Source organism: Argiope bruennichi, chromosome 3 (assembly GCF_947563725.1).
Source record: "Argiope bruennichi chromosome 3, qqArgBrue1.1, whole genome shotgun sequence".
Lineage (NCBI taxonomy): Eukaryota > Metazoa > Arthropoda > Arachnida > Araneae > Araneidae > Argiope > Argiope bruennichi.
Genome location: NC_079153.1, coordinates 87674663 through 87693972, shown reverse-complemented (window position 1 = coordinate 87693972; position 19310 = coordinate 87674663). Strand labels below are relative to the sequence as shown.

The following is a 19310-nucleotide window of genomic DNA, read 5'->3' as shown; positions in this document are numbered from 1 at the left end:
AATATGATTAAACATTGACAAATATGCAAAAAGGTTATTAATAAATGCTTTTTATTTATAAAAAAATGTTCATTCTTTCTAAAACAAATTATGAATTTTGTATAAAAATACTTATTATTTCTCTTAATATACATACACCATCAGTTCATTAAAAAGAAACTATATAGAAAAATCAGAAATGAAAAATATTTGAAAACAGTGGAAATAATACTGTAAATTATTTGTAAATGCAAAACAATAAAATCAACTTATAAATATAATAAATTTTGCTTATTACAGAAAAATTAATTTATGCACAAAAATGTGTAAAATAAACATTTATAATTACAAAACATAAAACCACAAAAACCAAAATAAATTTGATTCTATACTTAAATTGATCATTCAAATATTTATAATTAGAGGTTTTTAAAAATTGCAAAATTATTATTCATACATAAGTAACAATTGAATATATTATTCTGGATTAATTACTTCATAATCGTTTACATGTGTTTTAAATAAAATTGCCCTCAAAATATATCTTTCATAGATTGAAAAAGGAAATTCTATTGTCAATAAGATATTGACAATATGAATAGCTTTAGACAATATGAAGATAGCAACATTATATTTGATATTTCCTTTAAAAGTATATTCAATAACTTCTTGAAGAGAAATTTAATACAGTAGTTTATAAAATGCTTCAGAAAATCTTGAAATCAGTACTTATAATATAATTTAGAATATAAACATTATTAAAAAGACACAATCTCAATAATCACACATTTTAATAAAGTTGGAAATGAAGAGATTCTGGAACATTATAAACAGTAATAACTATATATAAACTTAAAATATATAAATCAACAATGAGGCAATACCTGTAAAATAATATAAATTATCTTCAAATTATGATATATAAATCAATAGCATTTAAGGATAAAAGCATGTTGATAATTGATTTTGAAATTAATTATGCAACATTAAGTTCTTAACAATATAAGATAAATATATATTTGGCATACCAATTATTAATAACACAAATATAATTTTTTTCCAAAATAAGACAAAGAAGAAAATTATTAATTTGAATTTTTAATTAAACATTTTATGTGTATGCTATTAGTTACAGATCAACAAATATAAATTAAATTATTTAAGATATTTGCAGTGTTTAAAATTCACATTATTCTATTAATATAGCAATAATGAATTCCACATCAAAAAAAAAAAAAAAAAAGAAAAAGAAATGTTGGCTACAAGTTTGAATCTAAATTAAATGCATAATTTTATTTTAAAACAAAATTTGTCACATATTTAAAATACTCTTTAACAATCAACTAAATATTTGACAGATTAATATTAGTTCATTGTGAAAAGAACTTATTTAAACTATTTTGACAATGCTTGCTTAATGAAAACAATAATATAATAAGTATATTGGGAAACTTTTAAAAGAATAACAAATATTTTTAGTATACTAAAATAAAGTTTTGATAATAACTTTATCTCAACATGAATAAGATTTTGATATTATAAACATTTATAATAGATTTATTAATAGTATAATAATTATATAAATAATTACAAAATTGAATAAATTTATATAACTTAATAAATCAACAGTTTTATTTTCACTTATATCATTTTGAGATTGAATATCTGTAATGTATCAACAACAAGCAAGATATAAAAAATAAAAACAAATTATACTTGGCAAAATAATAATAATAATAATCAATTATAAAGTACTAAAAACTAAAATAGGAATGGAACATTATAATGAAATGAAAAATAATAGATTTGACATTGAAAAGACATATAAATGATTTTTCTTCAGTGATTTAAGATCCATGCTATTACATAATAAGGACATTCAGCAATAATTAAATCAGTGCTTTAACATCGTGTTTCCAATTGAAATAATATTCATATTTAAAATTAATTAATTATTTCTAACTTTAATAATAGTTTCTAACAAATAATATGGTTTTTAAATTAATTGATTATTTAGTTTTCTCTTTCAATAATAATTTTCAATTTTTAGATGAAAAATGTTCCTTATAAAGCATTTAGTTTATTATGAATTGAGAGATAATTGTGCTAGTGTAGTATTAATAAGTGTGTTATTCGAAATTTTATAAATGACTTTATATAAAATATATAACAGATCTCTTAATATATAAATATAATAAAGTTTTCTATAATTCTTGAGTAACTGAACCCAAATAAACATATAAAAATGTTTGACTAGTCAAGTGACTAATCAAGAATTGACTAGTTATAGAAAAACATACATATCAACTTTTTTCAAAATTTTGCATAGGCACAGTCTCACTATCTGACATGGAATCAGATAAATAACCACTTGGTACTTGTAATCGATATTTTTTCTTTTGCTTTCCTTCTTTTCTCAAACACAAAATTTGTTCATTTTGGCAGGAACAAGAACAGGAACAAAACATCAAAAGAAGGAATGAGGCCAGGCATACAGCAGTTATAATTCCAAGAATAACCATGGTTAGGTACCATTTTCTGAAAGAAAATTATTGTATTTATAAACAAATAATCCAAAATACATTTGAGTTCTTTAAAAAAGGCTGCAGATTATTGGCCTCAGACCTATGCAAGGGGAATATGAAATGTTGAGCAAAGTGATGAAAAATAACTGGATTGTAATAAATAGGTGTATATATAATAATAAAGTGTTGAAAATCCCAAACTAATTAAAATATATTCTATCTTATATCTTATGGGACATAATTCTCAGCTTTCTTCTTCTGAGATCTGGGGAATACTTCACAAATTTTCTCATATTTATTAAACAGTGAATTGTTAACAATTATTAGTCAATATTTTCTCTTGGAAAAATACAAATGCAAATTGGTACATATGCTGAATTTTATGGCATTATTATTTTATAGTCCTCAGAGCAATATATTGGATCTTTAATCACCTTTTGCATAATAATAAAGTCTCAGGTCGCTGACACAAGAATTTTATATTTTTCTATAGAAAATAACAGAAAGGGCTTGTAGAATAACATATTAAATACTAAATTGTACATTTCTACATTAATTTGTAAATATATTCTTATATGTGCCTGTATCTGTATTGTGCCGTGAGCAATTGCTATTTAACTTATTAATGTGATAATTCATCATATAAATTGTGTGAAAAATTTCTTTTCCTGAAAAGTAACATTTTGCTTTCTAAAACGCTTAAAATTCAGCTAATTCCTCTGTGACAAGGAAAAAGCTCAAGATCAAGCTCAACCAAGAAATTATAGTAAAAATAATCTTTTTTTAATGCTGATAAAATGGCATATTCTTCTATTTTTTAAAAGAAAATATAGCTATTATATCCATAATAGCACACAGAATTTTAATTTAATGTTTGCAATAAATTCCTTTAAAATAGGAAAATAAAAACTGTATATGAAAACAGTAGATCTAAATCTTTAACAGAATTTTTTTTTTTTTTTTTTTTTTTTGTCATAAACAGAGAATAAAGTGTATCTAATAACAAAGGTCGTTCTACATCTTTTTAATATTTCTCAGAAATTATAAATCTTAGGAAAAAAACTGTAATAAATTTCACGATACATAAATTTAAAAGTAAGAAAGCGAAACACATAATTAGAAATTGGTAAGCAAATGCAAAATCAATAAGTTTGAATTTATATTATGTTTTGTTTATATGAATATCAACTTGCAATGTTTCTAAATTTTTCAATGAATTTCATATGTTTAGAAATATTAGCCAATAAAATAAGCAAGAAGTGATATAATTATAGAAGACAGACAACCAATTACTGCTGTTCAAGACAATATCTTTTTGACACAATGTATAAATATTGTTATCATAAGTTTGAATTTATTATAATAAAAAAATGTTATTATTGGCCTTCTAATTATGCCACTACATATAATATGCATATATGTCAAAATAAAAAATTCTAAGAAAAAAAAAAGGGCAAAAACAAATTTATACAACTTTTTCTAGTGAATCTTTGAAAATACCGATAGAAAAATTCAATGAATATTAAATTTAATTTGATTAGAAACAGAGATATTTTCTAAATTCAAAGGCAAGCAAAATGAAATTTTACTTTGTTTATTGCTGGACAAATATTGTCACGTAAGCTTTTAAAATTTAATTTACATACAAGAATAACTATTAGAAAATATACCTTCTTTCACCAACATTATCTTTGACTAGATTTTCATTCTGAATAATGTTCCTTGCTACACATTTAGCAGCTGTAAACAAATAGAAATATCCATTATTAGTTTAGTTCTGTTATCAATTATTAATTTACAAAAATTGATAACAGAAAAAAATTAAGCAATATTTCTTAAAATTAGAATAAATTTTAAGACATTCACTCTGATCTCTGTTTTCAATATTAATCTAAACAAGTGCAATTTTTTGTTTTGTATATTTAGCTTTGTTTATGTCAAATAAGAGTCAAAATAATAAATCATTTTATGAACTTAAAAACTGCATCATGAGTCCCAGGACCCAGGGTGGTAGATAAGTGAAATTTGAATATGCAAATATGCAAAGCACAACTGTGTCTCTTATGTAATTCACCGGAAAAGCTTCAATTTTCCTTATTACATAACTTTGCATTTAATCTAATAAGAATTTAATTTAAAAATGCAGCTGGTATTTATTCCTCACACACACAAAAGAGTATGTTCTAAAATAAAGTACAATTTTGATTTTTTTTTCTTCGTTAAAAATAAAACGATCACTTTATTTTATTGAATTGATGCATCTAAAAGATTAATTTGTGATACAATTCTTTTTCTTTTATCCTTTTTTTTTTTTGTTGTTGGACATTGAAAAATAGGTAGAATGGAAGCTAAATTATGATAAATGCACTGCACTTTTTTTTTTAATCAAAGAATAAAAATTAAGGAAGCAATATTGATTCATGTCAGAAATTTAAAGATCACTCTCATTAATCTTTACAGATTTAAAATAGAAAAATGATACTTTAAGCCAAACTAACATGATTTGCCTCATTTATGGTTAAAGAGAATTAAAAATTATTTCAGAAGGCTGTTTTAAAATATTTTTCTGCAATTAATACATATGGTGAAACAAAGTTATGTTATCACTCAAATGATAAAAATGCTTCACATCATTAAACATGAGAAAATCATTAAGATCTTAATCTCAACTAATTTATCAACAAAACATAATAATTAATTGTATCATATAAAGCCCATATACATATTTTGAAGGAAAGGATATCACATCCTTTATATCAATTATTTTGTGTTTACATATAAGTAGTAACATGATTTTGATTCATCCTGCATATAAAACGTTTAATATATTGATTTTCTACTAAGATACTGGAACAAAAGTTTCAGTGGAAAACATCTAAGAGAGCATGAAAAATGTATAATACTATGAAAAAGGAGTATATAATACATACCTTTATAAATACTACTATTGAAAGATACTTCACAATCACCAGTCACAGGGTCACAGAAACAAGTATTATTGCACTGGCAATTTAATTGACAGTTTTGGCCAAAGAAACCAACAGGACAACCTAGATATAGAGTTTTGTATTCAAAAATTATTACAAATGCAAAAGTGCAATGCTTCAAAAATTTTAATGAATCAAACATTAGGAAGTTTAGGCAACACAACTAATAAATATGATTTATAGAACTACAAAAAAAAATCACTAGAACTTGAATTTGAAACAATAGAACTTGTGACACATTTCATTAATGTCAAATAACATAAATATTGGAAAGCTAATAAATGCATAAAGCATTGATTTCACACTCACATTTAAATGTTGTAATGTAGCAAAATACTTTTTCTGGTGTGCAATAACTGGACAAAGTTATGCAGTGTGTAACGCCATTATATTATCAATTTTGTGTTAACTATCAAAATTACTTTAACTCTCATGTTTATAAATTTTTATCAACCACTTAAAATTCAACAGTTCATCTTGCAATTGCCAATACATCTACACCTCAAAACATATTGTTTGGAATTGGTTTCAATTTGAATATAATTTATCAAACATTAAGTTGGTTTGACTGTAGTGTTAGCAAGCCATTTAACAAAATTATTCATTTAACATAAAATGAAAACTGTTCCTAATAAGAGGTGGAGGGGGGGGGATTTGGAACCAAAACCAAATTTTCAGCATCATTCCATTATAGTTGCAACAAAATATCAATTTTACCAAAAATATTGCATGTTGGATTTTCGACCTGGAGTTTGGATGAAGTGAATTGAAGGGCTATTCTTAATTAAAGAAGAATTTCAAAATGATAGTTTAAATATGGAAAATGAAAACAAAAATTTGATATTTGAAATATACCGATATTCATTTCAGATTTTGCAGTTGTGTCATTATTTGAATGTAATTATTTATCTATTATTCTATGTTGAACTTGCATAAAAAATTATACTTCAGGTATTATAATTTTCATTAATGAATTTGCGCCTTTATGCTTTACATTGGTCTCCAACTTGGGAAAAATTACAGTACAGAAATTCTCAAAATTTTAATTTAAGATTAATGCATTAAAGCTAATAATAATATACTTTTTTGTGCAATTAATAAATAAATTAGAATTTTAAAAATTTAAAGGATTTCAAACCTTTGGCCCAAAAATATTATTGTCTTAAGATAATGGTTTAAGCTGATTATTCTATTCTTATTCAATTTTTAAAATGTTCTCTTATGATGCACACAAATATACATTTAATATCATATCAACATGTAGGAATATATATGTAGCAGTGAAATTAATAAAAAGCATTTAATTAAAATAATGAAAAACTCTTTCAAAATAAGTTCTACTATTTTAAATGCCAAATATGTTGTTCGACATTAAGCCTAGTATAGTAATTTGAAATTTTTTTTTTAGGTCACAATTCACAAATAGTATGCCAGTCTATATATACTATCATGTTAAAACAACTAATTATGAAACAAAGCATAACCAATTATAAAAATTAAAAGATGCTTACTTGAAAGACACTTCTCCCCAGTAAAACCCCTTTTGCATTTGCAACTACCACTGATAGGATCACAGCCCACAGAATTAAAACAATCACACTGTTTGGAACACATACTGCCATACCATCCACTAAGGCAACCTACCAGATAAAAATTTATAGAGCAATGTTCACATACTTTATAAGTAAGTAAGAGAGTTGATTTTTAAGTATGAATGAAAGATTAAACATAAGACTATTACCTACAAAATAACTTGCATTTAAATAGGATGAATTTTGAAAAAAATTCTCTAAGCATTTTACTATTAGAAATTTTATACATTTTACAAATAAAGAGAATAATAACACTAATAATCTTTCAATGTGATTAAATTTTAAAAAATTGAAATTAAAAACACACTAGTTTTATTTTTAAAGATTTCAATGCTAATTTTGATAAAGTAATGTATGCTATTGTATAGAGTCATCATGTACTGAATGTCACTGTAAACTTGCTGGAAAAAAAATGTAAGGTAAGATATACAAAAGAAGATGATGATGATAATGAGATATGCTATAAATTAGATCTAAAGCGATAACTATATTCAAGACGAACATGATTTTTTTCCCCTCCTCTCAGTAGAAAATGTAAAAATATATGTTCCAATTTTATCTATGAATTATGTAATTTCTGTTTGGAATAAAATTGCTTTTAATTTAATTCATTATTTCTACTAGGCAATATAATTCAATTAAAAAAAGACATTTTACCTAAAACAAGGTAGAAGATGAAATGAGGATGTTAACTTTAACTACCAGAAATTGATATAGCTAAATTGTATGCTTTTGAAGGTCAAAGCACATTTTAGATTGCTGAGAATAAATAATTGAGAGTTTGCCTTTTTTTCAATAATGAAACTTTAACTTCAAATAATAAAAGTTTAATACCAAAATATATATTCAGATAATTCAATTGAACAAGAAAATTATTCGAATTCTTACAAATGATTATGACTTGTACAACATGGTGGGTTTTAATTAAAAGGTCAAATGATCAAAATAAAAAAAAAAAATATTTAAGGATTTAAAAGAGTTAATAACTGAATGAATTTGTTTTTATTATAACTAATAAATACAATTTATAAACAAAAAAAAGTCTATTTACTTTCAGTGCAGTCTTCACCAAAATATCCAGGATGGCAAATACATCCTTCATTAGTACATATTCCTCTATTGGAACAGTTGTTTTTACTACAAAAAAGTTGATCACATTTTGGTGGCAACCAGTTCTTTTCACATATACATTCTCCAACCGAACATGCTCCATGCTTATTGCAGTCGTAAGGATCACAGTATGGGGAATGAACACATAAAACTGTGCTTACTTTCCTATCACAAGTGAAAGCTTGGTCATCACTAGAAATGGAAGAGGCAAAAAAAAAAAAAAAAAAAAAAAAAAATCAACAATTAAATGTAATTTTATTTTATATAAACAGATATTTCTATAAATCTAGTCCTACAACAAATATTACTGAAAAATTATTTTAAAAACATATACAGTTTCTTATTTCCATTAGAATACAAATAGCCTTTCAGAATAAAATAAAACAAAATTTGGTAAAATAATTTTTTAGTGCTAAATTTAATAATGCCTTCAATAACCAAGCACACTACTATATTTCCTAAATACAATTCTTACATTAATTAAATTTTAATATAAGAAATTTATATTAAATTAAAAGGGCAAATTAAATATCGAATTGAATTTTAAATTGATATTGACTGTAAGAGTTTGAAATATTTTATTCACTTCACATCAATTCCATTGCTGTAGGAGTAATTTATAAAGTATAGAATTATATAGTATGTATAGAATTATATATAGTAATTATCCATATTATTATCACTGCTTTAATTATTATTAAATCCACCAATATATTGGCATATAAAGATCCTCCTAATTTTATATCCATTTGTATAGTCTTTCAAAAGAAGCAATTACTATAATTAAAATAAAGAACTAGTTGACTATGATGAACCTCTTTAATTTTTGTTTAACTTGACAATTAATTCACATTGTATGCCAGGTTTATATATATTGCCTGTAAAGTACATCAACGCTACAACCACACATGCATGGAGATCCTTTTCCCAGCAACTGACATAATTTAAATTGTAATAAAATTTTATACTTTAAACAAATGCGCTAATTTCAATATAATTTTCTTTCTAACTGATGTATGTACACAGCATTAACCGAATTTGTAGGAAAACAATTTCAATATTCAGATGAAAAACAGAGAAAAACAACATATCTCTTTTTGCAGAGAGAAAATTTTATTTTCACAAAGTAAAACTGTATACACAAAATAATAATAATGGGGCACATTCATCCTGATTTATAATTTGTGAAAGGGAAGAGATATTTTTGCTAATAAAAAAACTACGTTATATGAGAACATTCTTCTTCTTCCAGAGAAAGTAGGAACAGATTTTTCAAAAAAGTGATCCCCCCCCCTTGTTGTCAGTCTGAAGTGAAGTGAGAGAAAAGTGAAAATTATTTATTGATAAACACAGAAATTAAAAATATTATTCAGTTAATTTTTTTTTCAGATTAATGCAAAATGAATTACCTAAAATTTCTTTTTTATATTTAAAGATTACAGCATTTCCACAATCGCAATGCTTGAGCCACCACCAATCACAAACAAAAAAATATAATATATTACATATTTTTGGGTGATATAAACTTAATATTTTAAACAAACAAATAAAATATTATAGCTATTGTTTAGAAATTAAAGAAAGAAGTATACCATGCATCATAAGGATAGTTTGCTGTAGTTCCATTAATAACTAAGGTAGAAGATCCACCACCATCCAAATTGATAGCATTTACTACACCCAATTGTTGTAGTAATGTTTCCATTTCATTCAAATTGATACTAAAAATAATAATTTCACATTCAATAAAAACAAGAAAAATTAATGCAACAAATTTAAATTAGATAATATATCATCAAACTGACTTGCTTACAGATTTGTAAAGTGTTAGTAAACATCAGTTAAAAGAGCTTATATTTTTAAACAATGCTATCTGCTGATTTAGAAAGCAAACAGGTATGTATTTTTGCAATGATTTAGGTAGGAACAGTAAAAGAGTTTGAATAGAAATTTCTCCATCCAAAAATGTTGTATTGTATGAGTAAATTTACATATGTAGATGTATTTGTTTTTATCCATAGAAACATTGTCTTCGAAAATCAACCTCTAGGTACACATTTAAAGAACAAAATATCCATTGCAAATAGTAGGTTTCTTTCTTTAATGTTGAAATAGGAAAGAAATTGCTTAGATTCTCTAAACTTATTCCAGAAAGTGCACATCAGAAACATACTTGAGAAGTTGTGACATACAAAGCCAGATTTTACTTCCTGGAATGTACATCCATTGTATTTTTAATGGGTAAAATATCACAGATGATTACATATCTTTGTGAAAGATTATCTCAATTCATAATGCAGTTCTTTATAAGTAAACTACAGAGCCTGAATTTATTATTCGTAGGAGCCAGGTTATTCAGCTATTGACAGAGCAATGGTTATACACTTCAGGATTATACTCTCAACACTCACATACACACAAAATGTTATTATTTACATAGCTGCTAATCATAAATCAATAAATGACATAGTCAGTAAAACATTACAGCTGTGCTTCTAATTGAAATGCATGCCACACCATGTAAGAGAACCATATTCAGAAATTCAGTACCACTGTCAGTTGCTTTGGATCAACCAATATAATGTGAATATGAAAATAAAATATTTGCAAAATATTCAAAAGGCAAAGAAAAGAATTCATTGAACTGGATTAATTAATAATAGAAAATAAAGCATTATTAATAATATAAAAATATTAGGTGCCTTGTTAGTCTGAAACAAAAACTTCATTCAATATTAGAATGTACCTAATAATTTTGGACAAATATGGAGATGATTAGGATACTATCTAAGTCCAATTTTTAATGCATTAATACTAATGTGTCTATCATTTATAATAATTGAATATCAGTTTTTCAAAAACAATGTCCTTTTTATATTATATGAAAATTTGAACAAACTAAATTCTATTCACAGCAATGAGGAAGAGCTCTCAAACTTCCCCCAAAAATTTAGACATATTTATTGAATGCAGCAAAACAAAATTTATTCCAGATTCTTTAAAATACACTTAAACATTTTGTTTAAGATTTAAATGTAGACAAACAATCTATATAGAAAAAAATAATAAAATGATAGTAAATATAGGTGGTACAAATAAACAATTCTATAAAAATTGTTTCAAATGTTAAGTTTTTTCTTTTGCTAACACAGCATCAAGCCAAATATCATTTCAACAAAGTGCCTTTCATATTATAAAAATAACTTAATTTAGATTATTTGCATTTTATTTACTCAACATATTGTTCAATCAGGAAAAAAAAAAAAAAAACATTTAAATATACACTTACTAATTTACTTAATGCACTAAATTTTTCTTAGAACTCTCTTCCCCAACAGAATATATATATATACATAAGAATCTGCATCTTGAGTACAAATATTTTTTTCTTAAAATAAATGATAAAATCACATTGAGTTCTAATATATTTAAAATACTCTTCTAAGATAGTCTCATTTCATTATACTACACATTATTCAAGTAATATTTAAATAAATATTACTATATATCAATAACTCACAAACTTTAATGCACTAATCCCCTATTATTACTTAGTTAGTACTCAACTAAACTTCATTCACTGTTAAATTTAATTTGGATTACTTAGCGACCCATTTTTAAGCCTTCTGAGAGGTACACTGCAACAAACTTAAAATTTTAAATGATGATCGGAATGATATTTGAATTGGTAGTCATTTCTTCAAACCTCCATGCAACACAAATAAAAGGACATTTAATCCAATGCATATTTAGAATTTATCAGGCTTGCATATGATGCACTGGACCTTTTACAGAATTGTGTCTCTACTTGAAAATTTCTGATCCTAAAATCTAGACTATGTTACGAAGCCATCACAACACCGTGCGTATTACAAAAAGTGTCAAATGAATAAAATTATGTACATCTACCTTAAATTTTCATTTCATTATTTGAAATTATAATACTCTTTCCAAAATTGTTACAGTCTTATACCTAAACTGCAGATGCACCTTGTTTCAAATTTTTTTTTTATTAGAAAAAAGAATTTTTCTGTTAAATGAACATAGATTGGTATACAGAGATGTGAATTATATAATTATTTTATATATTTTTAAAATAAAATATTAATTATTGTAAAAAATCTGTCAAACATTTTTATTAATATTATGAAAATATTAGATATAGAAAAAAGAAAAGAAAAAGCCATTCCATTTTCTTTAAAAAATCAAAAGGGGATTATTTTTGAAAAAAAACAAACTATAATTAATGAGAAATGCTTAAAAATAAAGAAACAGTTTAGTTCCAGCAATAATGTGTTCAGAATATTTCCACTCTGAAAAATGAATTTTGCAAAAGAAAATAAATTTTTATTGCTTTCAAACTTCAATAGATTTCAGCAACTTATAAGAATACAAAACTTAGTATGAATAAATTAATCAAGATTTGAGGAAAGTATTATGCATTTTGAATAAAAAATCATTTGAAAATTATTCAAATATTTACCCGTCTACTCCAGATTTCCCATCTACTTGAACAATAATAACATTTCCATCTTCATCATGGCCAACTGCTGATCTAGCTGACAGTATATTAATGAAATGATCCATTGGACCTATAAATTAAAATTTCCTTTTCAAATTATGTAATAAAAAAGTGCATAAAAATCAAACCATAATATGTTTTTTCAAAATTCAGAATCTTATATGAAGAAATGACACATTTTATTTGCAAATAATACTTGATGTTAAGATAACTGATTATTGTTGCACAACTAATAAATAAATTTTTGTCTCTTGTATTCAAGGGTATTAGAATTCCATGAAATCTCTTAATATTTCATTTTATATACATGCAAATATTCTCAAATACAATATCATCAATATTTGCTTTTGAGCAGCTATATGATTCCTATGTTATACTCGATTCAGAAGAAATTGGATTTCAACTTCTGTGAGGAAAAACTGAATCATATTTAGAAAATTGTAAAGTATAATTTTGAATATTTAAAATTTATTTTTACTATTGATTACTTTTAATAGAGTTTGTAAAAATATATAAAGTTATTGAAATAATTTTAAAGTATCACATTAATATTTTTATTGGTTGAATTATTGATTTTTTACATATTCAAATTTGATTCTCTTTATATCTGAAGTTAATAATTTTTTAAGAATTTATGCAACTCAAATCTTTGTTTAAAATTTTCCTCACACACTTTTAGTTTGATGGGTTCTTTCAAATCTCAGAAATGTGCTAAAAAAATAATCAAAATTTATTAAGTTATTAACTATTTGAATGAATACAACAAACTATCACACAAAAACACATTTCAGCTAAAATTGAAGTAACTTTTATTTTATGCAATTTAATTTTGCTAATTTTTAACACACTTTAAAATTATACAAAAAAGGTTTTATATAGAAATTTGTTTATTATAATACATAGCATTTGACTTCCATTGTGGGTTTAAATTTAGAAAGAAAAACAAGACACTAGTTTTCACTTTTCAACCAGCACATCATCAGCCAAATAAAAAAATTAACAGATTCTGTCTTTGAGATATAAGAATTTTGGACTTTTAATTCTTGCGAAAACTTTCACCATTCATCTCTGCATACAAAAACCAGTCTGAATAGAAATTCTTGCTCACTCAATAAAATTTCATTTGTATGAAGAACCCTTAATGAAAACACAGACTTTAAAATATTATGTTTCTTTTGTCATCAACATTTTATGAATAACTATTATGAAATTTATGGAACTATGCATTTCATTCATCTTCACAAATTCTCTACCTGATGGCATCATTTACATGGAATCAAAGTTTTATTGATTTCTAGCAATTAAATTCGATAAATATTAAAATATTGCATTGCTATTTAAAACTACCAAATAAATAACATTTCAAACTTGAGTACACTAAGTAGCTAGTGAAATATTAATTATAATTATATTTTACAAACATGAAACGCATAAAATAAAGGCAAGTAAAAATTGTTTTGGAAAATTACAACTAGTTGAAAGAAAATTATATTTTGTCATGATTCAAAAGAACAAATATGAAGCAAAACATCATTTTTTTAAAGAAACTAGGCAAATGGAAAGTTAAAAACATTTAACAAGGAGGACTTCAGCATTAAAAAAAAAATGCCTTTTCTTTAAAAGCAAGATCACAAAAATATATGAAGCAGATACAAAATATTTAAAGAACATTTCTCTTATAATACAAATTCAAAAGAAGAAAAAAGCATATAAACCTGTTTCTTCTGTTTTTTCACATTCTAATTTCTTGCTAACATTTACAAATCCTGTTCCATTTCTCAAAATCCAAATGACACCACCTACTAGTTGAAGTAAATTTCCAGACAGAACATTTTCTTCCGATACATATCTAGGAAGATTAAGTAAATAGAAACTTTAATGAAATGGTTTAAGCCATAACAAAAATAATTCTTTTACTTATTATTCCTACTAATTGCATGAATTCAACCAAAGAAAGCAAAATATGCTTTAGTAAGTAGTAAACAGTTTTTTAAAATTCAGACTAGTAATTGCATATTCTATTTTCTTTTCTCTCAAAAACTTTACAGATGAAACATAATTCCAATTATCCTTATATTTTTAATTTTTAATGGACAATTAAGGAATAAGCCAAAAGGAAATTGGTACAAAAGATCACCAAGTGAATTCACCTCCTGTCAGTATTCTTTTAGTTATGTTAGCTGATCATAAAAGTAATGTAAAAAATATTTATTTAAAAAAAAGTAAATTAATCAAGCTTTAACTCAGTACCTAGGCATGTTGGTTCTATTTTTGCATCAAGTTGTTATTGAAATTAGGAATGAGAAATTATTCAAATTATTGGAAAATTTACAGTGAAAGTTTTGATCAATAACACAAGAATTATCTCAATTCTAATCACTAAAAAAAACTAAATATTTTAAAACTCATATAAAAGGATAATTTATGTAAAACCTTTGTGCAGGAAACATTTTGATAAAATTTGTCTAAGAAGTGATGTGTTTGTCATTTGCAGATTATCATGAGAAATCTCATTGTGGCATGTTTAAAGTATTTAGTTTAGATGCTATCATGTTTTTGCTAAATATCACTTCTTTTTAAATTAATTTACACTATTCCAAGCTCAAAAGTGCAAGTTCAGCACTGAAAAAGATTAAGGCAGAGACTATTAAACTTAATAATTTTATAAATTAAATCTTATTTTCTAAAAAAATTGTTAAAAAAAAAGTATGTTTTGAGAAAGTAATTTTAGTGGTTGCATCCCAAAATAGATGCATCGGTAACTAACCGTTTTATAGTTTTAATGTTATAATTTAGTAATTCATACATTTAACTGAGTATTATCCACCATAATCATATCAAATATGTAATATCATTACACATTTGTATTTGTAAAATTGTATAAACAATATTATGCATCAACTAAATATTCTAGTGCTTCAATAAGTGTTTGGACCTAAGAAACTGCATCATTTATTCATTGTCACATTTTAATTTTTTCCCCCCTGTTTGTGCTTTGAAGAGTGATTTCTACTCCCAAGCTGGTGAAATTTCAATCCCCAATTCAGTTCATGAGCATATATATATATATATTAGAACTCTAAATAAAAATATACATAATTCAATTTCACATTTTTTCATACTTCGTCAGCAAATTAATCACTATTATTATTACATTTATCAAATAAAAATGTATTAGGAGGACTTTTTTTTTACATTAACAAATATTAGATTTTAGAATCGTCACGTTTCTTCATAATACGTAAAATGATCACAAGCAAATGTGTGTATAAATCATTATGTAAAATTTTATATTTTTAGTTTAGACTAAAAAGAAAAAATTTACAGAATTACACTTTTATTTAATATTTGATTAAAATAACAAAATAATTTTACCCAGTAAATATCTTTCCATCTTTAGTTAATCCAAAATGGGCATTCTGTATTCCGTTTGAATCATGAGCAATCCGACCATTGCTAATAACATTTCCTAAAAACATAAAATAAATACAAGAAAAAAACATTATTTCTTAATATATTTTATAACTTCAATCGAAATTAAATTTAAAAAATTAATTTTTAAATAATTTTATGAATAAAAATAAAAATTTTGAATAGCACTTAATTTTTAAATGTTTATTTAAACATAAAAAAATTAGACATAAACAGAACTACATAGTATATCATTAAATACATTATAAATAGAATTTTAAAAAAATCTAATTAAAAAACATGCTTTCTGTTCACAAAAATTTAGAGTTAATACACCATTGACAGGTGATGATTTATTTGTGAGCTTCAGTAATGCTGGTTTTAAAATAATTTTTATAGCACTTTTTTTATTCTTTTAACAAAAATTTGTGTATTACATTAAAAGTTATTAATCCCATATTCTTATAATTTAGATATGTTTAAACTTATCAAATAACATATCTAAAGCTTTTATATATAAAAAAAACTTGATAAGAAAGCATAATTTATCTCAATTAAGTTCATTTAATGGTTAAAATAAATGTCTTCTATATTTATACTAATTATAAAAAATTTAAAAATTTTACAGTAGAGATTAAAAAATCTTTCCTAATAAATAATTCTTGGTCAATAGCAGTTGTTTAAAAAATAATGATAATGGTGTACTAAATAAAATATTTTAAAATTCAATATTTACCTAAACACTTTCCGCTTGTTGTATCAAAATATCCAGCATTGATTGCTACAGTACATTTATGTTTCTTTGAGGTAGCAGATACAGTTTGTCGAATATTTAAACTGCAGCCTCCAGGCTGATCTGGTTCTAATACTGACAAGGTCTTAAGAGGATTAGATACTAAAACATAATGTCCTCTAACAGTCCTACGAGGGAATGAATTTGTAAGCTCCTTTACAAATCTTTTTACCTGAATAAAAGGCTCTGAAAGATTCACATTCACATGAGCTGGATAGACTTCATGAGGTGGACTGCCATATTCTTCCTTATGGCATTCTTGTATTGATCGATGGGTTAATCTTGATCCATGTTTATGTACATAAGGAGTTAGTGGCTGTTCTCTAAAAGCATATCAGTAAAATTCTATTATATATGCATAATAAAAAAGAAAAATTCAGATAACAGTAATAAAACAAAATAAAAAGTTATTATATATTGGTGAAAAAGTTGTCATTAGTATAAATGATTAAACAATTAAATTGTTTCTAAAACTAGAAAAGTGATATAGATATATAAGGATGCTTATACTTTTATTGAATCTAAGTATATTAGCATCAAATTATAATAGTATTTTTGGTAGCATTAAAACTCAAATTCAAGATCTTCCACACATGCAGCTAATATTTTGCATCACATCAAACAAGTATAACTTCAAATGAAATTTCTGAAACAGTGCTATCTACTAAACCTTCAGCACTTTTCCTTTCCTTTTCACATTTTTGAAACCTTCATACATGTTCAGAATTATTTTGATATCATCATCAAGACAATTACTTTTTATTTTAATAAGTCTTCGCAAAAAACGTTGCCCTTGATATATGAATATTTTTTATTACCCAAGTTGTATTTTAAATACAAATGTGCTTTTTTGTCAAGAATGAAGAAAACTCAATTTGACTTTTTTCTGCTTCCATTGTAATAAATATATCTATTAAATATATTCAATGAGCAAGATTTTAATATAAAAACATTTAAATTTTAAAAAAAAGACCACTATTTTGTGTACATTTTTTTTAGCTATAATCATAGTGAAAAAAGAGTTTGAAATAATACCACAAGCACAAAATAAATTTGATCCCAACTCTCTGCATCTGACCAGTAAAAGTAAACCAAACAATTTTTATTTTGTTTGCATCTCTATTCCTTATAAGTTTCGAGAAACTCTTAAAATTTTTGTAACAAAAGTAAAATCAAAGAACTCCTTAGGTGGTTAAGATGTCATTTCTACATAATATCACATGGAGTTTATCTTAAAGACAATAGGCTTTTGCAGTAACCTAATTTCAATATAGTAATCAAATCTAATTTTATTTACAATGGAAAATGTTCATATTAATTTTGAAAATGAAATTTTCATATTCCTATGATAGTTTTCTTTTATTTTTATCTAACCAGATTTTGAAATTTGCTTAAGGTGTAATAAATAATAAAGTATATAAATTGCATAAGTTCAGTTATACAAGATATTCTCCTAATGTTTATTTTTGAACATGGATTAATTTCATCCTTTAAAATAATAAAATATTTAAAAATAATTAATGGGTTTATATACAGAAAGAATCGAAACTGTTGAAATATCAGAGAAATAAAATAGTAAAATACCTGAAAACGATATTATGTTCATGTAACTATGCAGTGACATGGCTCTAATGCATGGGAACTTAAAAATCAAATATGAAATGCATATTACTGAATACGTTGACTAATTTAATATTAAACAACACAAATTTTGTGATTTCGGCCTAATTATCGATTTTCAATACATAAATTGGCCTTGTTTTTTATTGACTTATATCACATTGAGTGGAATAAGAAAAATGTAATTCGAAGATGATACAAGATAAGTAAAATAAGTAATGATTCAATTACGCGAAACACATCATATGAAGTCCCGTGGCTTGAGAAATATATTATTATCGCAACTCACACATACATTTAATTTTTCTTCACACTTTTATTATTAATTATAAAATGAAAATTCACTTACAGCAATTCATTTTGAACACTGGATAATCCATGGCCAGGGCAAAATATGGCATTAAAAATCGAAATAAATACCACAAGAGATTGCATTGAGTGACAAATTAAATCACAAAAGAATATGAACAAAAACAAATATAAAAATTGTCTTGAACATGCCGATCAAAATACCGGCATATTGTTATGATAAATTTTATATATTATGTTACATTTTTAAATAAGAAACGAAAATAGAATTAAATTAATGAATTAGTATTTGATCATCTATGATATATAACTTTCTAAATAAAGAAGAATATGGCATAAACATCAGATCACATGCAAAAGACCTACAGATTGGGTCCGAATCCGAATTTGAAAAGTAAACATTAGTCCCGCAGATTTTGAGAACTTCCTGCTGTGAGCGTTAGATGCTGACGTAACAGATCG

At 24.6% G+C, this 19310-nt stretch overlaps 1 protein-coding gene across 1 annotated transcript; it reads right to left on the bottom strand.

The window, feature by feature from the left end:
* Positions 1-2019: 2019 nt before the first annotated feature.
* Positions 2020-19216, bottom strand: LOC129963465 (N-acetylglucosamine-1-phosphodiester alpha-N-acetylglucosaminidase-like). The gene is made up of 11 exons (XM_056077864.1): positions 18889-19216; positions 16863-17242; positions 16091-16184; positions 14431-14564; positions 12677-12785; positions 9786-9914; positions 8135-8385; positions 7003-7131; positions 5435-5554; positions 4175-4244; positions 2020-2517 (listed from the first exon to the last, which is right to left on the bottom strand). Exons 1-11 carry the CDS (start codon positions 18972-18974, stop codon positions 2283-2285), a joined length of 1737 nt encoding a protein of 578 aa, XP_055933839.1. The 5' UTR covers positions 18975-19216; the 3' UTR covers positions 2020-2282.
* Between the last annotated feature and the right edge of the window lie 94 nt (positions 19217-19310).

Coding starts and splice junctions, on each gene's coding strand:
- LOC129963465 (XM_056077864.1), bottom strand. CDS start 18,974: ATGCAATCTCTTGTGGTATTTATTTCGATTTTTAATGCCATATTTTGC. Junction 8,386..9,785: donor AACTATCCTTATGATGCATG/GTATACTTCTTT, acceptor TTCCATTTCTAG/TGATGACCAAGCTTTCACTT. Junction 2,518..4,174: donor GATAATGTTGGTGAAAGAAG/GTATATTTTCTA, acceptor ATTTTCTTTCAG/AAAATGGTACCTAACCATGG.